Source organism: Typopeltis vanoorti, chromosome 11 (assembly GCF_054136105.1).
Source record: "Typopeltis vanoorti isolate ZY-2024b chromosome 11, IOZ_Tvanoo_1.0, whole genome shotgun sequence".
In the NCBI taxonomy this organism is placed as follows: domain Eukaryota; kingdom Metazoa; phylum Arthropoda; class Arachnida; order Uropygi; family Thelyphonidae; genus Typopeltis; species Typopeltis vanoorti.
The window spans coordinates 58,961,516-58,981,413 of NC_143559.1; the positions used below are offsets into that span (position 1 = coordinate 58,961,516).

At 34.0% G+C, this 19,898-nt stretch overlaps 1 protein-coding gene across 1 annotated transcript in view; it reads left to right on the forward strand.

Moving 5' to 3' along the window:
* Arp10 (Actin-related protein 10) overlaps positions 1–19,898 on the forward strand; it is a 175,845-nt gene that overhangs the window by 42,146 nt on the left and 113,801 nt on the right. Inside the window, exons 4-5 of the mRNA XM_090400157.1 lie at positions 10,023–10,131; positions 17,072–17,179. Coding sequence (XP_090256283.1) covers positions 10,023–10,131; positions 17,072–17,179 — 217 coding nt within the window. The remainder of the gene's footprint in view (positions 1–10,022; positions 10,132–17,071; positions 17,180–19,898) is intronic.

Consider the following 19,898-nt stretch of genomic DNA (forward strand, 5'->3'; position numbering starts at 1 on the left):
GACAAAGTGCCAAGAGAGAAGCTATTCAATATGCTACATTTATATGTTATCAATGGGGCATTATATCAAGCAATGCTTAGTTTTATTTGAGTTGTAAGTCAGCAGGATTCCCTGACTAAATTGAATAACTGTTGCAATAGGTATGGTATAAAGCTCTGCAATAAAAAGACAAAGACAATGAAAATAGGTAGAATCGTTGAAAATGTCAACTGCGTTGTGAATGGAGAACCTGTGGAACAAGTAAAACATTTCAGCTCCTTAGGCACTATTTTTAGGAAGATGGTAAATTAAATATGGAAATAGACAACAGAATCAACAAAGCTGGTATGGTAGGAAATCAATTGAATAAATTCATATGGAATAAGAGAGAAATTAGTCGGAACACTAAATTAACTATATACAAGACAGTGTTCAAACCAGTTTTAAGTTGTGAATCTGAGAGATGGGTCAGAAGTAAAACACTTGACCAAAGACTCGAGACCGCAAATATGAGAGTCCTGAGAAAGATTGGAGGCGTGAACAGATGACATCAATGACCGTATCATATTAAAAACGAGGATATTAGGAAAGAACTTGACATTGTCAACATCCAGGAATGCGTTAGCAGAGCTGATCTCAGGTGGTATGGTCACTTAAACAGAATGGGAGAGGAAAGATTTGCAAAACAAGTGTTCTGCCAGGTTGGTGGCAAAACAACCCAGAGGAAAACCAAGATATAGGTGGATTGATATGGTACAAAGTGTCTTAGACGATAGAAATATAAGATCTGATAATGTTGGAGTCTTGACAAGTAACAGACTGATTTGGAGGAAAATTGTAGATAGGAAGTTAGTAATGATGTAAATTTTTCATGTAGTACTATCATATCCTGTACACCCCTTGTGGGTGCATGGCAGGAATTTGATGATGATGATAACTATTAATAGAATAGTCAGTAGGAATATGTAAATAGTTAATTATAAATATTAGTTGGATATAACTATTCTCCCTAAATATTCTTAAATATGGTGCTCTTTCTCCCTAACCATCCTATCCCAGTTCTGTAACAATTAATATTCCATCTACAGAGCCTGTAGTAAGAAAGAATATGAATAACTTCATATGGAATAAAAATGTTCAGAAAAGAGGTTAAACCCTAGCTTATAAAATTGCTTGGTATCTTTAACATAGTATACCCAAGGTAAAAACTTTCTACATCTTACTCTCATCCGGAGATTTTTATTTAATAAGGTCAAAGCACCTTGTGGCAACTTGTTGAGGTAAAATCTATAAGCTCTGCATCAATTCAACCTTGGCATTTATGGATCTGGCTCCCACTGGCCAGACCTCAGTAAAGGTCGAAACCAGTCTGGGTAGTGATCCTTGTATTAGGAGGAAATACTAAGGAAAGTGATCAGATCTTACTCCACCTTTACTACGAGTCGCCTTAGACTTGAACTACATTCAGCCACAAACTTGACTTATTTGTCTGTTTGCTTCACTTGGGAAAAAGGATTAAAACCTAGCTTATAAAGTTGCTTGGTATCTTTAACAAAGCTAAATATAATCGAAATATTATTATTATTATTATTATTTGACACCTCCAAGGAGTCCAAGTACTCATCGAGTGAGGGCATCTGCTCTACCTCTCTCTTCACCATTCAATCATCAACTGACGGCAACTACACCAACACCATCTGCCACTGACCACCACTCATATTTCCACATACAATCACAAACATCCATTTCCATCATGGGATTCGAACCGCAGCTTTTTGGCTGGGAGCAGATACATTATCAACTCTATTTCTTAAATTTTTTAAAAATCTTCCTTTTTTTTTTTTTTTTTTCTCCCACATATATCCTTAATGAATAACTTTATACCAAATAAAAATTTTCAAAAAGCTAAAAATAATTGAAATATTAAATATATAAAATATTTCTTAATCCTTTAAAATATTTCTTAAATCTTTTTAAAATATTTTTTTAATGTTTTTTTTCACATATATCTGTGATGAATTTTCGTGCTATTAATTTTCCTGCAACGAATAGTCTCTGCGATGAACTGTCCAGACACGTCTTCAAAGCAGCTGTAACCTCAGCTGAACTAAATAATTGCGGAAAACAATCCAAATTGTAACTGAAACAGAACTAATGGCTGTACATGGTGCCCTCTATGAGTCAGATAATGATAAAGTTAATTTGGAGAAGTCAGGCTATTAGGTTGAAGAATAACTGTCTCCCAGATGTTTGACAAATTAATGCAAAATTAAGACTTGTTAATGTTGGGCCAGTGCTTCATAGCTGATGCTTATTCTGAAAATAGTCTCTCACACCTATAGTAACTCTGTGTAAGTAATATCAATGTTTTCTTCTATTTAATCTTTTTTACCTGACTGACACAGAAAAGGTCACAAGACCTATATCAGAGCAGTGCTGTGAATGGGAAAGAGGATAAAAAGAAAGGAGAATTGAAGATTTTATTCTTTAGGGTAAGGCAGAGTGGGGAAGGTTGTTCTAAAGAACAGAAGTAGTTGGTATGAAAGAGGAGGCAGTGAAGTTGATTTGATGAGTTTCAAGGTGGACTGTAAGAGGATGTTGGTTAGCAGTAGCTCTTGTTCTAATAAAATTTCCTTTGGAGGAAAGTGGAGGAATAACATTGGCTAATTCAGCATAGCGCTGTCCATGAAAGTATCTGTAGAAAAAGCACATGATGGAAACAGAATATCTGTGTGTGTGTGTGTGTGTGTGTGTGTGTGTGTGTGTGTGTGTGTGTGAGAGAGAGAGAGAGAGAGAGAGAGAGATTGAAGTGGATATGTGAGGGAGGGATCATTAATTAACTGAATTGCCCTTTTCTGGATAGAATTAAGCAATCTTAGACAGGATTTTTGTGCACTGCAAGATTTTTAGATCATGCATTACCATATGAACAAGCAGGATTCAGAGTAAAATTCTCTGAAATAGATCATATCCATACTATTAACTAAGTAATAGTTGATTCTCTATATCAGTTAGAAATCATAAACAGCTTAAAACAATAAGCCATCCCAAATAAGTATATTCGATTATTAAAAACTATATATCAGAACTTAACAGCCAGTATAAAGCTAGAACATCAGTGAAAGTTGAAAGTTACATCAGTAGAAGGAATTTGGTATTGGGAGAGGAGTAAGGCAAGGAGATCCTATATCACCCAAATTGAAGTATTTAAGAACATCTCATGGAAAAACTATGGAATTAACATCAATAGAAAAAAACACCAGAAAAACTAATCAGATTGATCAAAATGTGTGTACAGGAAAATCACTGTAGAGTTCTCATTAACAACATATTGTCAGAGCCATTCAGTGTCTCTACAGGTTTAAAACAAGGAGATACAATATCACCTATACTATTCAACATAGCCTTAGAAAAAGTAATTCGAAAAACAACGAAAAGTACTGTGTCATGCTTTGCATCATTCCTGGGGTATGCAGACGATATTGATATTATAGCAGAAAGTGCAGATGATATAACTGAAACTTTTATAAACCTTAAAACCTCTTCCAAAAAAAAATAGGTCTTAATATTATCAAAATAAAACAGAATATTTACAAGTATCTACACATAACGATCTCAATGGGCCATCAACTATTCAATTTGCTGACACGATATTGAAAAACTCGATACAATTTAAATATCTAGGCTCTATAATAACTAAAGATAATAAGATCCAAACAAAAATAAAGATGAGAATCCAAGCAGGTAATAAATCATTTCTCACTTCAGCATCTCCTCTCATCTAAAAATCTGTCATATGAATCTAAAATAAATATCTACAGAATGCTAATTAGGCCAGTCAGTTATATGGTGCATAGACATGGAATATAACAAAAGCTGATGAAGATCAATTACAATGCTTTGAAAACAAAATCTTAAGAAAAATATTTTTCTTAAGATTTTTCTGTAAACTTTTCTTTCATGTATGCTTGCTGAACTCATTGGTTCCATTTTTATAAGGGTAAATCATTTTTTTTTTAATAACTGCAATTCACATGTGCACTTGTTAACTCTATTTTTGACAACTGATGTTCGCTGGAATTCTGGATGTGGAACAGTGGACAGGCATGTGCGGCCAGCTTATTTTAATAGTTTTTTGGACCAATTAATGTGAATATTAACTAGTTAAAGGGAGAAATAATATTTTTTGTACTTTAATGAGGCTCTATAATAACTGCCACTTCAGAGGGTCAAAGCAGTTAATGTTGACAATAACTAGGGAATGCTAATGTTAATAACTTTCAAACATTAGCGTTAACATATGTATTATTCCAGTGTTTAGCTATTGAAGTGAGACATGGAAGACAACTAAAAAACAGGAAGACAGGTTGTGTGTGCATGTTGCCCAAAGAGCCTTGGAGAGAAGTCTTGGTCTTCCATGCCAAAAAGTACACCAAGTTTTTTTGTTCAACCAAAAGCTTTGGTTGAATACAAGCTCTTTCTTGATAGAAATTACACAGTACTGTGTTTTTTTGGATAGGAATTGAAGTCTACAAGGTTGTCCTTGTTCCATTGAGATATAGCTAGGAGATTGGAGTTCAGGACATTGGTTGTGGTGGATCTTGAGGATTCTAATACTTCAGCACTTACAGAGTTTGTTAAATGAAAAGAAGGAATGGAATGTACTCTCATTGGCAAAGCTATGAATAGGATTGGAAGTCTGTGAGAGCAAGTCATTTATATACAAGAGGAAGAGAGTGGGTAAAAGAATGGAACCCTGAGGTACTCCAGCATTATGGGAAATCTGAAGAGAAGAAACCATTCACCATGACATGCATTAGTGAGCAACCAGTGAGAAAGTTGGTGATCCAGTTTCAGAGTGTGAAATACAGACCATATGATTACAGTTTGCTAAGTAGTCCCCTTTATGAAACCTGATCAAATGCTTTTGAAATGTTAAGGCCAACAACCATGTGAGTTACTCCAAATTTTTCCATGGCTTGAGTCCAGAAGTGGGTAGTGAAATCTAGAAGACCGACTGTATATTGCAAGTGGCAGAACTTGTAATGTAAAAGAACTGTGTAATGATTCTTTTACCAGTGAGATGCTTGTGAGGTACAGTATTGGCATAGTTGAGCAGCTAGTTTTTTTCGTCTGGAATCATTCATAGTATGCAGGTTTTTTTTTCTTTTAGCGTGTTGGCACACTTTTTTTGAGAATCAAAGTTAGGATGTTGGCTGTGAATTTGGGGTGGAATAAGGTATGCCGTCATTCCTGTGAGGATTATTTCTGTTATTCAATCTGAGCAGGTGTTTAGATCATGAAAACTGAAGCAATATTTGGACCATGAGAAGAGGAATAGAAGTCACGGAAGTTGTCTCATTTAACATCCTTGTAGTGCCAAAGGACATGAGAGAGAGAGAGAGAAAATGGGTGAAGGTTGTTCTGTTGCAAAAGAGACTTGTTTGAGGTTGTAATTTGGTTACCAAATCTGATGTTGGCAAATTGGAGGAATTTGTAAAGTATTCTGGTATGGAGATTGACATCTGTATTAGGTCATTGCTAACAGTAAACACTTCAGTATCTCTGCCTGCTTAATTAGTGAAACTAGAGAAGATCAACCCTTCCATGCTTGATCTGGTTTGGTTCAAAATTTTTCTACCAAACCAATCAGCCCTTTCCATATGTTGTCTCTATCACTCTCCATATGGAAAGGGCTGATTGGTTTGGTAGAAAAATTTTGAACCAAACCAGATCAAGCATGGAAGGGTTGAGGGTGGGGGGTTAGGTTTTGCAATCTCTGGTATGACGTGTCAGTTCTGATGAATGCACAAGTTCTATCCTTGTGGCAGAAGGAACTGTGTAATGTGTAGGTTGAGATAGACAGTGATTGTTGAGGTTGCCAGTTGAAGTGATAAGAACAGTAATTCTGGTTTAGATGACTGTAAGTGTTATTGCACATAATTTGTATTGCTGTTTAAGCCATGGATGTTGGTGAAGTAGATGTAGAATTTTTTTTTTTTTTTTTTTTTTGTAAAAATTAATGTTGATGGTTTTTTTCCATTTTCATTGTTTTCTATTTTTTTTTGTTGGATTTTTGCTGCTTTTTATGATATTTGAACTATTTTTTGTGGGAGAATTTTTGTGATCTGTAGCAAAATTATATTTCTTTCGGTTATGATCCATTTTATCTGAGGAGGAAGAGATAAAAAAGGAAACGGGGAATCCAATGGGAGGTGACAGACTCACAGACATAATGTCCACACAGAGAGAACCTGGTCTCTTGTCCATGCTACTCTCTGCAGCTGCCGTACGTGGTCTCCCTCCACTCACAATGTGATGGAGTATCCAGAGCATAGTCTGCTAATCCTGCCTTGCCATAAGATGATCGCAGATGTAATTTTTATGTTATTCAAGGTGGTGGTTAACTGATCTACCAGTCTGTCCAAAGTAGGCTAAACTGCAGGCACAAGGAACTTTATACACTCTAGGATGTGCAAGAGGATGAAGATGAACTTTAGAAGAATGGATGAAGGTGGCTAGCTGAATAAGATGCTTGACACTGCCTGGTGGTACGGAGATAATATTTGCAGAAAATTTTGGCTATTATTTTCTCATCATCATCATCATCAAATTCCTGATATATACCCTCAAGGGGGTGTACAGGATATGATAGTACTGCATGAAAAACTTACACCATTACTAACTTCCTGTCTACAATTTTCCTCCAAATCAATCTGTTATCTGTTACCTGAAGGAATACCAAAATATAAAATGATGGTATTTTTTCTCATGTGCCTTTAATATATAGGATGGGAATATTTTTACTGTAATCTTGTGTATTGTTTGCAGGAGGGATGGAGGGTTGCATGCAGTATTTATCTATTTTATAGTGGGTTGTAACCATTGGCTAAAAATTGCTGCAAAGGTACCTGAGCTCAGTTTTAAGGGCTGTGTCATTTGAACAAATAGCTCTTTATTCAAGAGCTATTTCAATGGCAGTGTATGGGAAGTATTAAAAAAAAAAACATCAATGATGCAATATCAGAATGTGTCCCCAGAGTTAGAAGAATAAAGGGCAGGAATGAAATAGATGTAATGTTTTATTAAGCAGGCAAGTCTTAATAAAAGGATTGTGGATAAGGATGATGCCTGTTATGAAAATTATCAAGTGCAGGCCAGAAGAGTTACAAGTATTGTAACTCTTCTGGCCTGTAACAACCTAAAAGAATTCTTTTTGATATGCTGCAAGTAAAAGAATGAATGTGAAAGAATAATTGTACTGAAAGAAGATGGTATGTGGATGGCAGATACAGAAGAGATTATTCAGCTAATGAGTGCCCATTTTACTAAAAGCTCTCAATGTAATGTTTATGACATAGTGCTCAGTGCTACCTCTACACTGGATGAAGAAACTCAGGTGTATAAGAAGGTACCAGAATTGTTGCATAAACTGAATAAGAATTCAATATACAAGAAGTTCTATCACAATGTGCCTCTTTCAATCTGTCAGTTCCCTTCTCATAGCCATTTCATCAAAACACAGTTGCACTGACTTTGGAGTATCATATTCCTCCAAATTATACCAGTTACAAATGTGTCGTTACATGGCATGATGCACCTTGTCCATAGCATTCATAAAACAAACAACTGCTGCAGAAATAAAGAGTATTGTTATTATATTCTGATAACTTGTAAGTGATATATTAATTTATTGCTATTATCAAAATATTAGGCTTTTTTCTTTTCTTTCCAATAGCTTTCCAACATTTCAACAATGAAAACGTTCCTTTTGAGAATTTGAAAAACCATTTATTTTGACACTGCTTAGCTCTATCACTTCAGTAGAAAGGATTTTCTCTGTAGTGAATTTATTTTTGAGAAAGGAAGAAATTCAGTTGCATATCGACACAGTAAAATCAATGACAATTATAAAGACCTGTTTCAAAGGAATGAAGTGCAATGATTTTTCATGAGTTTATGTATGAAGAAAAATGAAAAACAATTTTTTAAATTGTTTAAAATCTTGGAAAGAAGTCAACAGACACTTCATGGACAAGGCGAATCATGCTATGTAATGACATGTGTTTGTAGCCGGTATACATTGGATTGCAATACAGCTTAGATAATAATTGCAGTTCTGAAATGAACATTTACACATCTATGGATAGGGAAGTCCTTTTTGCCTCACTTTACAATGTCTTATTATTGCCTCAAATGGACTATTGTGTTCAGATCTAGTCATCTGATTTCCAAAGTGATGTAAATATAGTGGAGAAGTGCAAAGAAAAGTGTTAAAGATGATTTCAGATTGTAGATTATGAAAACAGTGTAAGAATTTATGGACTGTATACAGTAGCAACAGGAGAAAGACAGGAGACTTACAAACTTTTGAGAGGGTCATATTATTAGATGGAATTTTTCATTTGATGTAGAGTGGATGAGAGGGGATCCATGGAAGTTGAATGAATGCAGGCAAGAAAGGAGTACAGACTAGATTTTTCTCTCATGGGGCAGTGTGTGTAATTGGAATGACTTGCCTTTTGGTGGTGTGTGTGTGTGGGGGGGGTGATATGTGATATGGCAACATATTGCCAGCTATCTTTGATTTTTTGATTTTCATGGAAGTTAGCAACAGAGAAAGCCCTCTATATCTTTGATATAGAGGATTTTCTATATGTTTGGGTGGTTTGTTGTGACATTGGGGAGTTATCCGCATTTTCTGTAGGTGCCTGTGGAGTTGTTGATGGGTTAGGTTTTCTTTTGTTGATTTTTGAGTAATCAAGCATTGCTTGCAGCCTCAAAACCTACAAGACCACATCTTGTAGTTGACAAGATGTGGTTCACCGCAGTTGACACATTTAGCTGGCTCTGTTTTTGATTTTTTGCAGGAAACCTTGCATGGTTTTCTCCACATTTAACACAGCGTAAATCGGCCTTGCAGCAGCGTTGCAAGTGCCTGAATTTTTGACAATGGTGGCATTATCCAGTTGATGCCTTCTGTCGTAATGGTTCTAGTTTTATAGCCAGGTCACAAACTGTTCTTATGTTGTAGATTTCTTGGTACTGTTTGCTGATTTCCACTAGGATGAGTAGCATTGGCCTTTTATCTGCTCAGAGCATGCAGCTAACTTTAATAGAGTTTAGCCTGCGCTTTTGAAGATCTCTTGTGACTTTCCTCAATGGTGATGGCTTCTTTAATACTGTGCAGTACCCACCTTGAAGATTTTTTTCACTTTTTAAAGCAGACGTGTGGTATTGGACATTTTTATCATCTAAAAGTTTAGTGAGTGCAGTAGTCAGATGCCATCTCTGGCTGTATTCAGATAGCATCCATGTTCCTGCCTTTTATAAAATTTATTTTACAGTTTTTGAGGACCATGGCCACTTCCATCCATTGTTTCTTAGCTCACAGGATAACAGGAGGAACTCTTTTCTTATGTTGGTTTGTTTCTGCTTTCATGGGGGTTGCAGTTTCATTTGATGTTGGTTCCTTGCTTTGTTTTTTCGATAGCACGGTTAAAGTAATGCATAAATCATATATTTCACATATATACAAGTAGTCAAAAGGCATCACACCTTATTATTAAAATACTCTAGATTAGAGATAGATGTTGAACGTTTTTTTTGCTTGGATATGCTATAAATTACTCAAGATACTTTACATGCAAACATTGTTTGCTTACACTTGGATCAAAAGAAAAAAAAAAACTTTTTTTTTTAGCTTAGTTGTTACATAAGGAACTACTCTATTGCTAAAAATAGCCTAGCTCTTTCTTTCTAACTTGAAACAATTTCTCCCATATAAACAGCTCTCCCAATAAATCGATAGTCCAATTAAGCTGATTCTACCGTATACCTAAATTTACATAAATTTCAGGCTACGTAAATAAAAGGCTATAAATTCAAGAGCAATTTTACTTATTATTCTTTAGCTATTTCATATTAAAGTAATTTATAATTTAAATTAATTCATATTAGAATAATTTATACCACTCTAAATTAATAAAATGTTTGTCTCTAACAAAATTGATAAAACCATTAAATAAAGATTTATATTCTAGATGTTTAGTAGTCAATCCAAAGGAAAGAAGACTTGTTATTGTTGAATCCATTCTTTCTCCGACCACATTCCGTGAAATGTTAGCAAAGGTCTTGTTTCAGCATTTTGAGGTGAATATTTGTTTAAGTATTTTAATTATTTCGCAGAAACTTATGCTATTTCAGATGTTTTAATTCTGATGTTACATCATTAATATAACTGACATCATCTGAGAGTTAAGAAAAGAAGAGTAATCTATTGTAAGCAGTTATTTCTCTGTAAATCTACTGCTGTGCTTCCTTTCTCAAAACATGTAATCATTTAGCATGATTTTCTTTAATTCATTCAACCAGAGATTTTATTTTTACCCCCCCCCCCAAAAATGAATATAAGATATCCTGTACAACATTGAAAAAATCATTTAGCTGCAGTTGTTTATAAAATTATTATGAAACGAATGACTTAATTATGCCTGCAGTAATATAGTCAGCATACCTTATATCCATGCTGCAACAAAAAAAAAAGTTACCTAACCATCCACCCAGAAAGGAATGAAACATATAGATCATCTTAAACTTCATATCCTTGTTAATTCAATGGTATATTCTGCATCCATATTTTAGAACGCATCATGACTAGTAGGGTTGTTAAGCAGCAAACCTTAGAATTATTTTGATTCCCTTTGCACTCAGAAGATACATTTTTTTTACAGAGCTTCAAAACAGGCGATCTGTCATCTGGATAAAAGGTTGACATGTCTATTTTTCGCTCATTCCCTATTTCTTATTTTGGTCAAATGGGATGGGCATGTTTTCTCATTGTGTAGATGGACATAAAGGCCATATAAAATTTCTTCATGAAAAATCTGGAACAGCAGAACATGGAATTATATTTGATCACAGGATTTATATGGAAAATGACCAATATTACAGAGTAGAGACTTACTAATTGAAACTGTGTTAAATATACTAAATTTAAACCGTAAACTAACAATAATAGTTTCATATTTAGTTTCAGGTTAGATATAAAAATTTGTGTTAAGGAGAAAATATATTAGAAAGTTTTAAAAAGAATCAAAGTCGAGCAACTTTTAGAAGTGATTTGTAGACACATGCAAATATTATTGGAGAAAAAATGAAAGTGTTTGAAAACACGAACCAAACCTTAGAAAATAAGGACAGATTCCTGATTAAAACAATGGTTGATTCTTCCAGAGAAGCATGTGGCGAATTTGTCTTCAAGGATAGAAACATGCAGTCTTTTTTGGTGGACTCAAGAAGTTATAGTTTGTTTCTTTATCAAAAGTTCCCCACAAATGAGTCAGCAGATGCCATAAGAGAAATATGTAAGAAAGCTAAGCTGCATTGAAGTAGCTAAACAAAAGTCTTTGGAAGACTTTGGTAAGATTATAGAAGATAAATATCATGAAGACAGCATATGTTGTGAAGGCTATCAAATTGAAATGGAGGAAAAGTGCTGTGAAAGGAATCAAAGATAATAAGGACAATATAAAAACTGAAGATGTCTATCTTCAGTTTTTATATTGAACATTAAGAATCTTTCTAAGTAATTACTTCAGATATTCTGGCTATCTGAAGTCATTACTTTGAACAATTGTTAAATGAAACAAGTGTGACAACAGTGGTAGAAAATGAGGTGGCTTCAATCAGGAGTATGTATATCAATGTTTAAAGGTAGAAAAAAAGTCATCAGACACCTGAAGTGTTGAAAAGCAGCTAGAATAGATGATATTCAACCATAAATGCTCATATATAGTGGTATAAAAGTTTTATGGTGGCTGTACTACATAATTCAGAAGGCCTGGTCAGATAGAAGAATTGCATATGATTGTAGTAAAGTTCAATATCCATCTATAAAAAAATCAGCAGTAAAAAGACCCAAGTGAGAATAGGCAGGGACATGGAAAAAACATCATTGTTTTTTCAACAGAGAACTAATAAAACAAGTAAATATTCCAGCTATTTAGATACAATTTTTAGTGAAGATATCCAATCAAATATAGAAATACACAATAGTATGAGCATACTGGCATTCTGGGAAGTTAGTTGAATGAATTTATATGGAATGAGAGAGAAATTCTCTTCACATAGTACTGTCATAGCATCCTGTTACACCCCTTAAGGTTACATGTCAGGAATTTGATGAGAAATTACTCAAAATAGTGTTCATACCAATTTCAACATTTGGATCTTTGAATTGGGTTAGAAATTCAAGACTTGAGACAACAGATATGAGAGAGTTCTGTGAAATCCTGGGGGAGTGAATAGATAGCATCAATTGCAGAACTATATTGAAAATAAGATATATTAGGAAGGAGTTCGACATTGTATCATTCAGGAATGGATAGGCAGAACTCATCTTAACATGGCATGTTCATAGAATAGGAGAGGAAAGGATAGTGAAATGTTTGATCCATTATGACAGGAAAAAGAAACAGACAAAGATCTAGAAAAATTGATTTAGTTAGAGGTGCCTTAGAACGGTGCTTCCCAAACTTATGGATGTAAAGGCCCCTTGAAAAAATTGAAATATTTCACAGCCCCCATTGGAAAAAAAAATCTTAATACATACATATATTATTATAATATTTATTGTATTTATATTCAATACAAAACACACACAGGGAATATTGCAAAAAGCAAATGCAAACATTACATTTTTAGCATCTTACATACACATTTGACATAGTACGCTTAGTCCTAAAACATTTCAAATTTGTTTTCATTATTTCATGGTTCCCCTCAACAAAAGTAACAGCCCCCAAGGGGGCTGCGGACTTTACCACAGTTTGGGAAGCGCTGTCTTAGAAGACTGAAATATGAGATCTGATGAAGTCTTGACAAATGACAGACTAATTTGTAAAAAAAATTTTTGATATGAATAATGTAAACTTAAGATGTAGTTCTAACATAGTATCCTGTGCAGTACCCTTGAGATCATATCGGAAATTTCATGATAATACTAATTATTCTTTAATGTAATAATTTAACTAAGTTCGCATTAATAAACTTTAAATTCTTTTAAGGCTCGTGCTGTGAAATCATTTAAACATGTTGATTAGAAATCAACACTTCACTTTTAATAGAAATAAAGGGATATTATAAATCCATCCTTATATCATAGCCGAATGTTTAGAAATTTAGGAAGTTTTGGAAAATAGACTAGAGAACTTATGGGAATTCAACTCTTGGGTAGCAGAGTTGTCTTGGCTTGTACCTACATAAAAGACACAAGCTTTGCCCAGGGACTCTCTATATATTTGCCTTTATTAGTGTTTTTTTTTCAACTACTAATTCTCTTCAGAGATCAGGAGAAACCTTGAGGTCAAACCCCTCTGTTTAATATTGTAATGATCCTGTCAGAGAGTTGTATTTTTCATAAGTGAAATCTCGATTAGTGAATAATTGTAATTATTGAAAAAAAAAAAAGTCTAAAAAGTTTCATTTCAGCCAAGAAATTTTCTACATTTGGCTATGAAATAAGAAAGAATGTATAATATCCCCTATTTCTATCAATTTATTTTGCCAAAATTAAGCATTTTCAGCTCTTTTTCAATAACTTCACTTTTAATTAAAATTATTATTATTATTATTATTATTGTTCCGGGAAACTCCAAGGAGTCGACAGACTCATCGAGGGAGGCCCTAACATCATGTCAAGAACAACTATTCAACATTCACACAGTATCTATCATACCTTGCCTTGAACTCATTCACGGTCGTAGCACCCACAACAGACTCTGGAAGCTTATTCCACTCATTTACCACTCTCCAAGTAAAGAACCTAGCTCTAACACCCTTGTCAACCACGCTCTTGCCCAGCTTCCATGCATGGCCCCTAGTCCTCCCACCACCAGTCATATTTTCAAAAATATCTTCTGGATCAATCTTATAAAAACCCTTCAGTAATTTGAATGTCTCAATCATATCACCCCTCCTTTGCCTATCGTCCAATTCCTGCAACCCACAAATCTTCAACCTATTCTCATAAGGTTCATTCCACAGACCTGCTATCATCTTGGTCACTCGTCTCTGGACCCTCTCCACTTCTTCCCCATCACGAAGAAACCCTGGTGCCCATAGCTGGGCACAGAAGTCCAGATGGGGTCTTATCAAGGCTCGATACAGAGGAACAACAACTTGTTCGTCTCTGCATGTTAAAGTATTTTTCAGAAGCCAAGTGATTTGGTGAGCTGTTTTAGTTACTTTTGCAATGTGCCCCCTAAACTTCAACTCCCTATCCACCAACACTCCCAAAATGCTTACATTTAAATCTGTCTGAGTCATCCCTTATGCAAAAGTGTATTATATTTCCTTAATTGAAGATCAGAGTAAATTACAAAATCACTATTCTAGCTGTATTCTCTCTAAGGAGGATATATGCAGTATATAACACAACAAAGTTTTCATTTGTTATTTAGTTAATCATCTGCTTTATTTATTGCATTTTTGATTTGTGCAGTGTGTTGTTTTGCCCCTGAAGTCCAAAAACTCCATTTCAATGAGTGAAAATTACCTGGCAAAATCAACATGGTAACATTATTAAAATGTTTGTTTCATTTGAAGTTATTGTTTATGGTCCCTTGAGCCTTTGAATTAATCAGGATGTACTCATTTTTCACTTGCTGTCATTTAGGATGTGGTGAGGCCCTAGATCTAAGGACAATAATTAATTGGTGTCTGAAGTTCAGAATGCACATCGCTGTGTAATCTTAGTCAAAGACTACATTTGCATATTGCTGTGATAAAGAGCACACTAGCAGAGATAAGGAGATGATTGTATACAGCAAGATAATTGTAAGGAGATGCCAATATATACAGCATTTGTCGGACCACACGTGGACTACTATGCAATAGTTTGTCACTTAGTTTTAATTGTGGAAATTCTGGAGAGGAATCTAAAGACAAGTGACTAAGGTAGTGGCAATATCAGGACTCTGGAAATGTCGGTTATGAAAAGTGGTTGAGGAAATATAAATTGGAAATTTTGGATATGCAGAAAAGAGGTGATATTATTATCTGAGACCTCCAGAGAGTCAAGAACTCATCAAAGATAGGATATGACAGTTAGTTAGAGGATTTTGTGGGATTAATATGAAAGGAATTATACATAGAGCAAAGATTAGGGGAGGAAACCAAGTGGTCATCCCTGGAAGTTATATAAAAGTGTAGCGGGGGGGGGTAGATTTTTTACAATGGACAATAGTTGTGGAATGCAACCAGAATGTGCTGTGAACAGGAGCTTGAATAAGTTTAACGTTTAGTGTAATAGATGTGTTGCTCATTGAGTGAGACCTACTACTGTTTAGATTATAGGGGTTTGGTTTGATGATGATAAATTAAAAAATTTGGGATAAATATTATTAATGAAGATTTTGAAATAAATTATATTAATAAAACAAAAAGAGCAATAAAAAAAATAAAAAAAAACCTATTTCTTGATCATTGTCCCATTTCTGAATTAAAGTAGTCTGGATTTACTATACACTGGCATATACACTCATTTAGAGGGAATGATGCATGTAATGAGGAGATGATTGCAGATATTTCCAGCCACTGTTAATGTGGATCTAGTGCTAGGCAAAGTCAGGGTTTGCATATTTTGTTCATGTTTGATTTCAGTGAATGAGTAATTTTGGAAGGACTGAAAGTATTACAATTTTCAGATAAAGACTATTCTTCTTTGAAGGTAAAGATATTGGCTTACTGTGGAGATATCATTTTAAGGCTTTAGTCTTGTGTCAGTAGAATGAAAATCTTTCTTTTTTTTTCAGCCTTTCAGCTGGCATATACTGAATAACTATTTATGAGTAATTTTGGAAGGACTGAAAGTATTACAATTTTCAGATAAAGACTATTCTTCTTTGAAGGTAAAGATATTGGCTTACTGTGGAGATATCATTTTAAGGCTTTAGTCTTGTGTCAGTAGAATGAAAATCTTTCTTTTTTTTTCAGCCTTTCAGCTGGCATATACTGAATAACTATTTAGCAGCATTGCCCCAGTAACATTGACAAATTGTAAATGTTTTCTATTTATTGCTATTCGAAAATAAGCTACCAAATCATTAGGTAGATCTGTAATTAATGAACTAGAAAACTGAGCTACAAACTTGACATTTCAATGCCTAGATTTATGCAGTGAATATAGACATTAGTCACAGATTAGTTAATCATCTGTCCTTCTACCCTCCACCTACTAAAATTTGTAATATGCATTAATTATATTGCAGTTTAACACTGTGCAGCATATTATATATATATATATTATAATTTTTTGTATTTGCATTTCTAATATTCTTATTTACATCTGCAGAGTTCTGTTTATCTTTTGTATACTTCATTTTTCTTTAATTTTTATACCATTTACTTATTAAAATAATAATGCAAATAATTATTTTCTCTTTCTTGCCATTTTATTGTGTGTGTGTGTGTGTGTGTGTGTGTGTGTGTGTGTGTGTGTGTGTGTGTGTGTGTGTGTGTGTGTGTGTGTGTGTGTGTGTGTGTGTATTGTGTCTGTACATCCCCCCCCAGCACATATCAGGAATTTGATGATGATGATATATTGTGTTTAAATATATATTAATTAGGATTTTGAGTTTTAAAGCTATTCCTGAGTTGTGCATAACATAGCAGATTCATCCATAGTAAAGTGGTTCTCTGACTGGAAAGATCTGAGATTTATTTCTATAATAGTATGAGAGGAAAGTTCTTAAGGCCTTTTTAACTAAAGATGATTTAGCTGGTCACACACAGAAGTGGTGAAGTTTTTCCTTGTCACTTCAATACTGTTTTATCCAAATTAGCCTAACTCGATATTAGGTTTTCTTCCAGCTGCTCAGTTATCTTTAGGTTGTGCCAGTTAATTGTAAATAGATTTATTATTTTATTAAAATAATAATGCAAATAATTATTTTCTTTTCTTGCCATTTTTATTGTGTGTATGTGTGTACAGTAGAATATTCATGTCATTTCTCAATAACATAACATTACTGTAATATTGCAGTTTTTAGCTTTGTAAGTTTAGAATTTTGTATTTACTTTTCCATTCTAGGTTCCATCATTGCTGTTTGTTCCTTCACATTTAATGGCACTGTTCACATTAGGAATATCTTCAGCTGTGGTATTAGATTCTGGTTATACTGAAACAGTGGTACTTCCAATATCCTTCTTAGTTTTTAAGCCTACTTTGTAAATTATGAATTGCCTTTAATTATTGAATGCTTTGGTTTGAATTTGGTTTTTACTGATTCAAGCTATTGCCCTTAGGGGATGCAGCAGAGGAATGGTGAACCAGCTGCATTAATATGCCAGTAACCCCCCCTCATTAGGAGGGGACTCAACCCTTCTTAGGACGGACAAGAGGGATAGGAATAATAGCTTGCGACTTAAATGATATTTTATTTAAAAATGTCCACAAGTTAAATTTCTGTGTTATATGTTTGTAGTATATTATGAATACATTTTTTAAGAAAGCCCTCAAAAGAAAATGGACATGGAGAAGTCCAAACAGAGAAATAAAAAATGAAATATACTGTGTAATAATAAAGAAATATTTTAAGATATCTCAGTACTAAATCAAGTAAAAACAGGAAGTGACCACAGACTGGTCAGAGCCAAAATTAAAATAAACCCCAAATTGGAAAGAATAAAATGGCTAAACAACAAAAAATCAAGAGGTTTTGACTTAAAACCTGTCAAAAACAAAGAAGAAGGATTACGAAGAAAAACTCAATCAAAAACAAACAAGAAGAAGGATTACAAAGAAAAACTCAATCAAAAACTAGACTTAATAAATATATTTGAAGAAGAAGACATAAATAAAATAAGCAGAAACCTAACAGAAGTAATAATCTCAGCAGCCAATGATTTCAAAAGCAACAAAAAGACCAAAGGGGAGGAAACCTTACAACTAAAAAAGAGACAAAATATGAAACAAGACAAAAACTTAATTTCTAAAATATAATATGCAGAACTATGCAAAACAATAAGGAAAAAGATGAGAAATGAAATAAGATCTTATGATACTAAAAAAATAAAAGAAACAATTGAAAACAATAAAAATATGAACATACTAAGAAAACATAATCTTTCTCTAAATCTAGAATAATTTAATAATAAGGTGTTACACCTTTTGGCAACTCGTATAGGTAAATATGACCTCTCCATTGCTTCTGCCATTGATCATATTCATGCAGTAAAACAAATAATAGAAAATGCAGAAGAAAACCAATTGCTTCTGTTTAGCCTTCATTGATTATGAGAAAGCATTTGATTCCATCAAAACTAATGCAATAATCAAAGCACTCCAGAATCAGGGAGTTCCTGGAGAATATATGGACCTCCTCCAGGCAACATACCTCACTGCAACATGAACGATCCAACTCTTCATACAAGTAGCAATAAAATATCAATTGAAAATGGTGTCTGACAAGGAGACTCTCTATCACCCAAAATCTTTACAGCAGTCCTTCAAGAAATATTTAACAATATATAAACTGGATAAACCTTGGTATAAAAATTAATAACAGAAACTTAACACACCTAAGATATGCAGATGATATCATAATTTTTGCAAACACTCCAGGAGACCTTAATATAATGATAGAAGACTTATATCATGAAAGTAGAAAAGTCAGTCTAAAGATAAACAGAGAAAAAACTATAATCATGTTTACTCATTTTGTAACACCAAAAAACATAATAATAGAAAACAATTTCTTGGAAAGAGTCTCTTCATATACATACTTAGGTCATCTCATTGATCTAAACTGTGGACTCCAAAAGAAAATAAATAGGAGAGTTCAACTTGCTTGGAGTGCATTCAGAAAACTGAAAAGCATTTTTCAAAAAAATGATGTCCCACTCTATTTAAAAAGGGAAGACATTTAACCAGTGTATACTTCCAGTCATCTCATATGGTTGTGAAACTTGGTCGCTTACAAAAACACTGGCAAATAAATTAATAACAAATCAAAGAAAAATGGAGAGGTTGATGCTAGGCATCACATTAAAATATAAGAGGTGAAACACCTGGATAAGAAGCCAGACTCGCATCACTGACATCATTCTTCACTACAAGCGACTAAAATGGAAATGGGCCAGGCATCTATCCAGAAGAGACGATGAGCAATAGACCACCATACTAACGAACTGGATTCCTAAAAAAGGGAAACGAGGATGTCTTAAAAGAAGGTGGAGTGATGAATTATCAAATTTTGTTGGGGACAATTGGTCAACCATTGCCAAGAACAGAGAAAGGTGGAAAGAACTGGAGGAGGCCTTCGTCCAGCAGTGGACAGAAAATGGCTGAAAAGAGAGAGAGATGTTTTTAGTTTATTCCCCTCCTCCTACTTTATAAAAATTTCAATTATTAGTCAGCCTGATTAGCCAAGTGGTTAGTATACCTGCAGCCTGAAGTGGCTTGAAAAAGCTTCATGTTCAGTTTCCAGAGCAGGATTTCCAGATTATGTAAAAAATAAATAAAAAAATACCAAAAATTATACAATTAATAAAGATAGAAAAAAATTCTTAGACCGCCCACAGTACAAATGTACTATAGGTTTACAGAAAACCTTTCATGGATGGAAGCTATATTATTAAAAAAGAAATGAATCCCTCATTACAAATCTTTTTGCCAAGCTAATGCATTCAGATGACTATGTTATCAAAAACAAAACTTTTGATCACATCTGATAGCCACATGTGACTTAGAAGCAGTGACTGCTCTGAGCACTAGAATTGCTCTAGTACTGAACATCTATAATAAATAAATGTGATCCTCAATTGGCATCCATGTGTTGTATTTTATAGTATAAATAATATATTGTTGGGTGTGTGCTCTCTAGACATGCTCCTAAACATGTCTATTTGGAACTTTG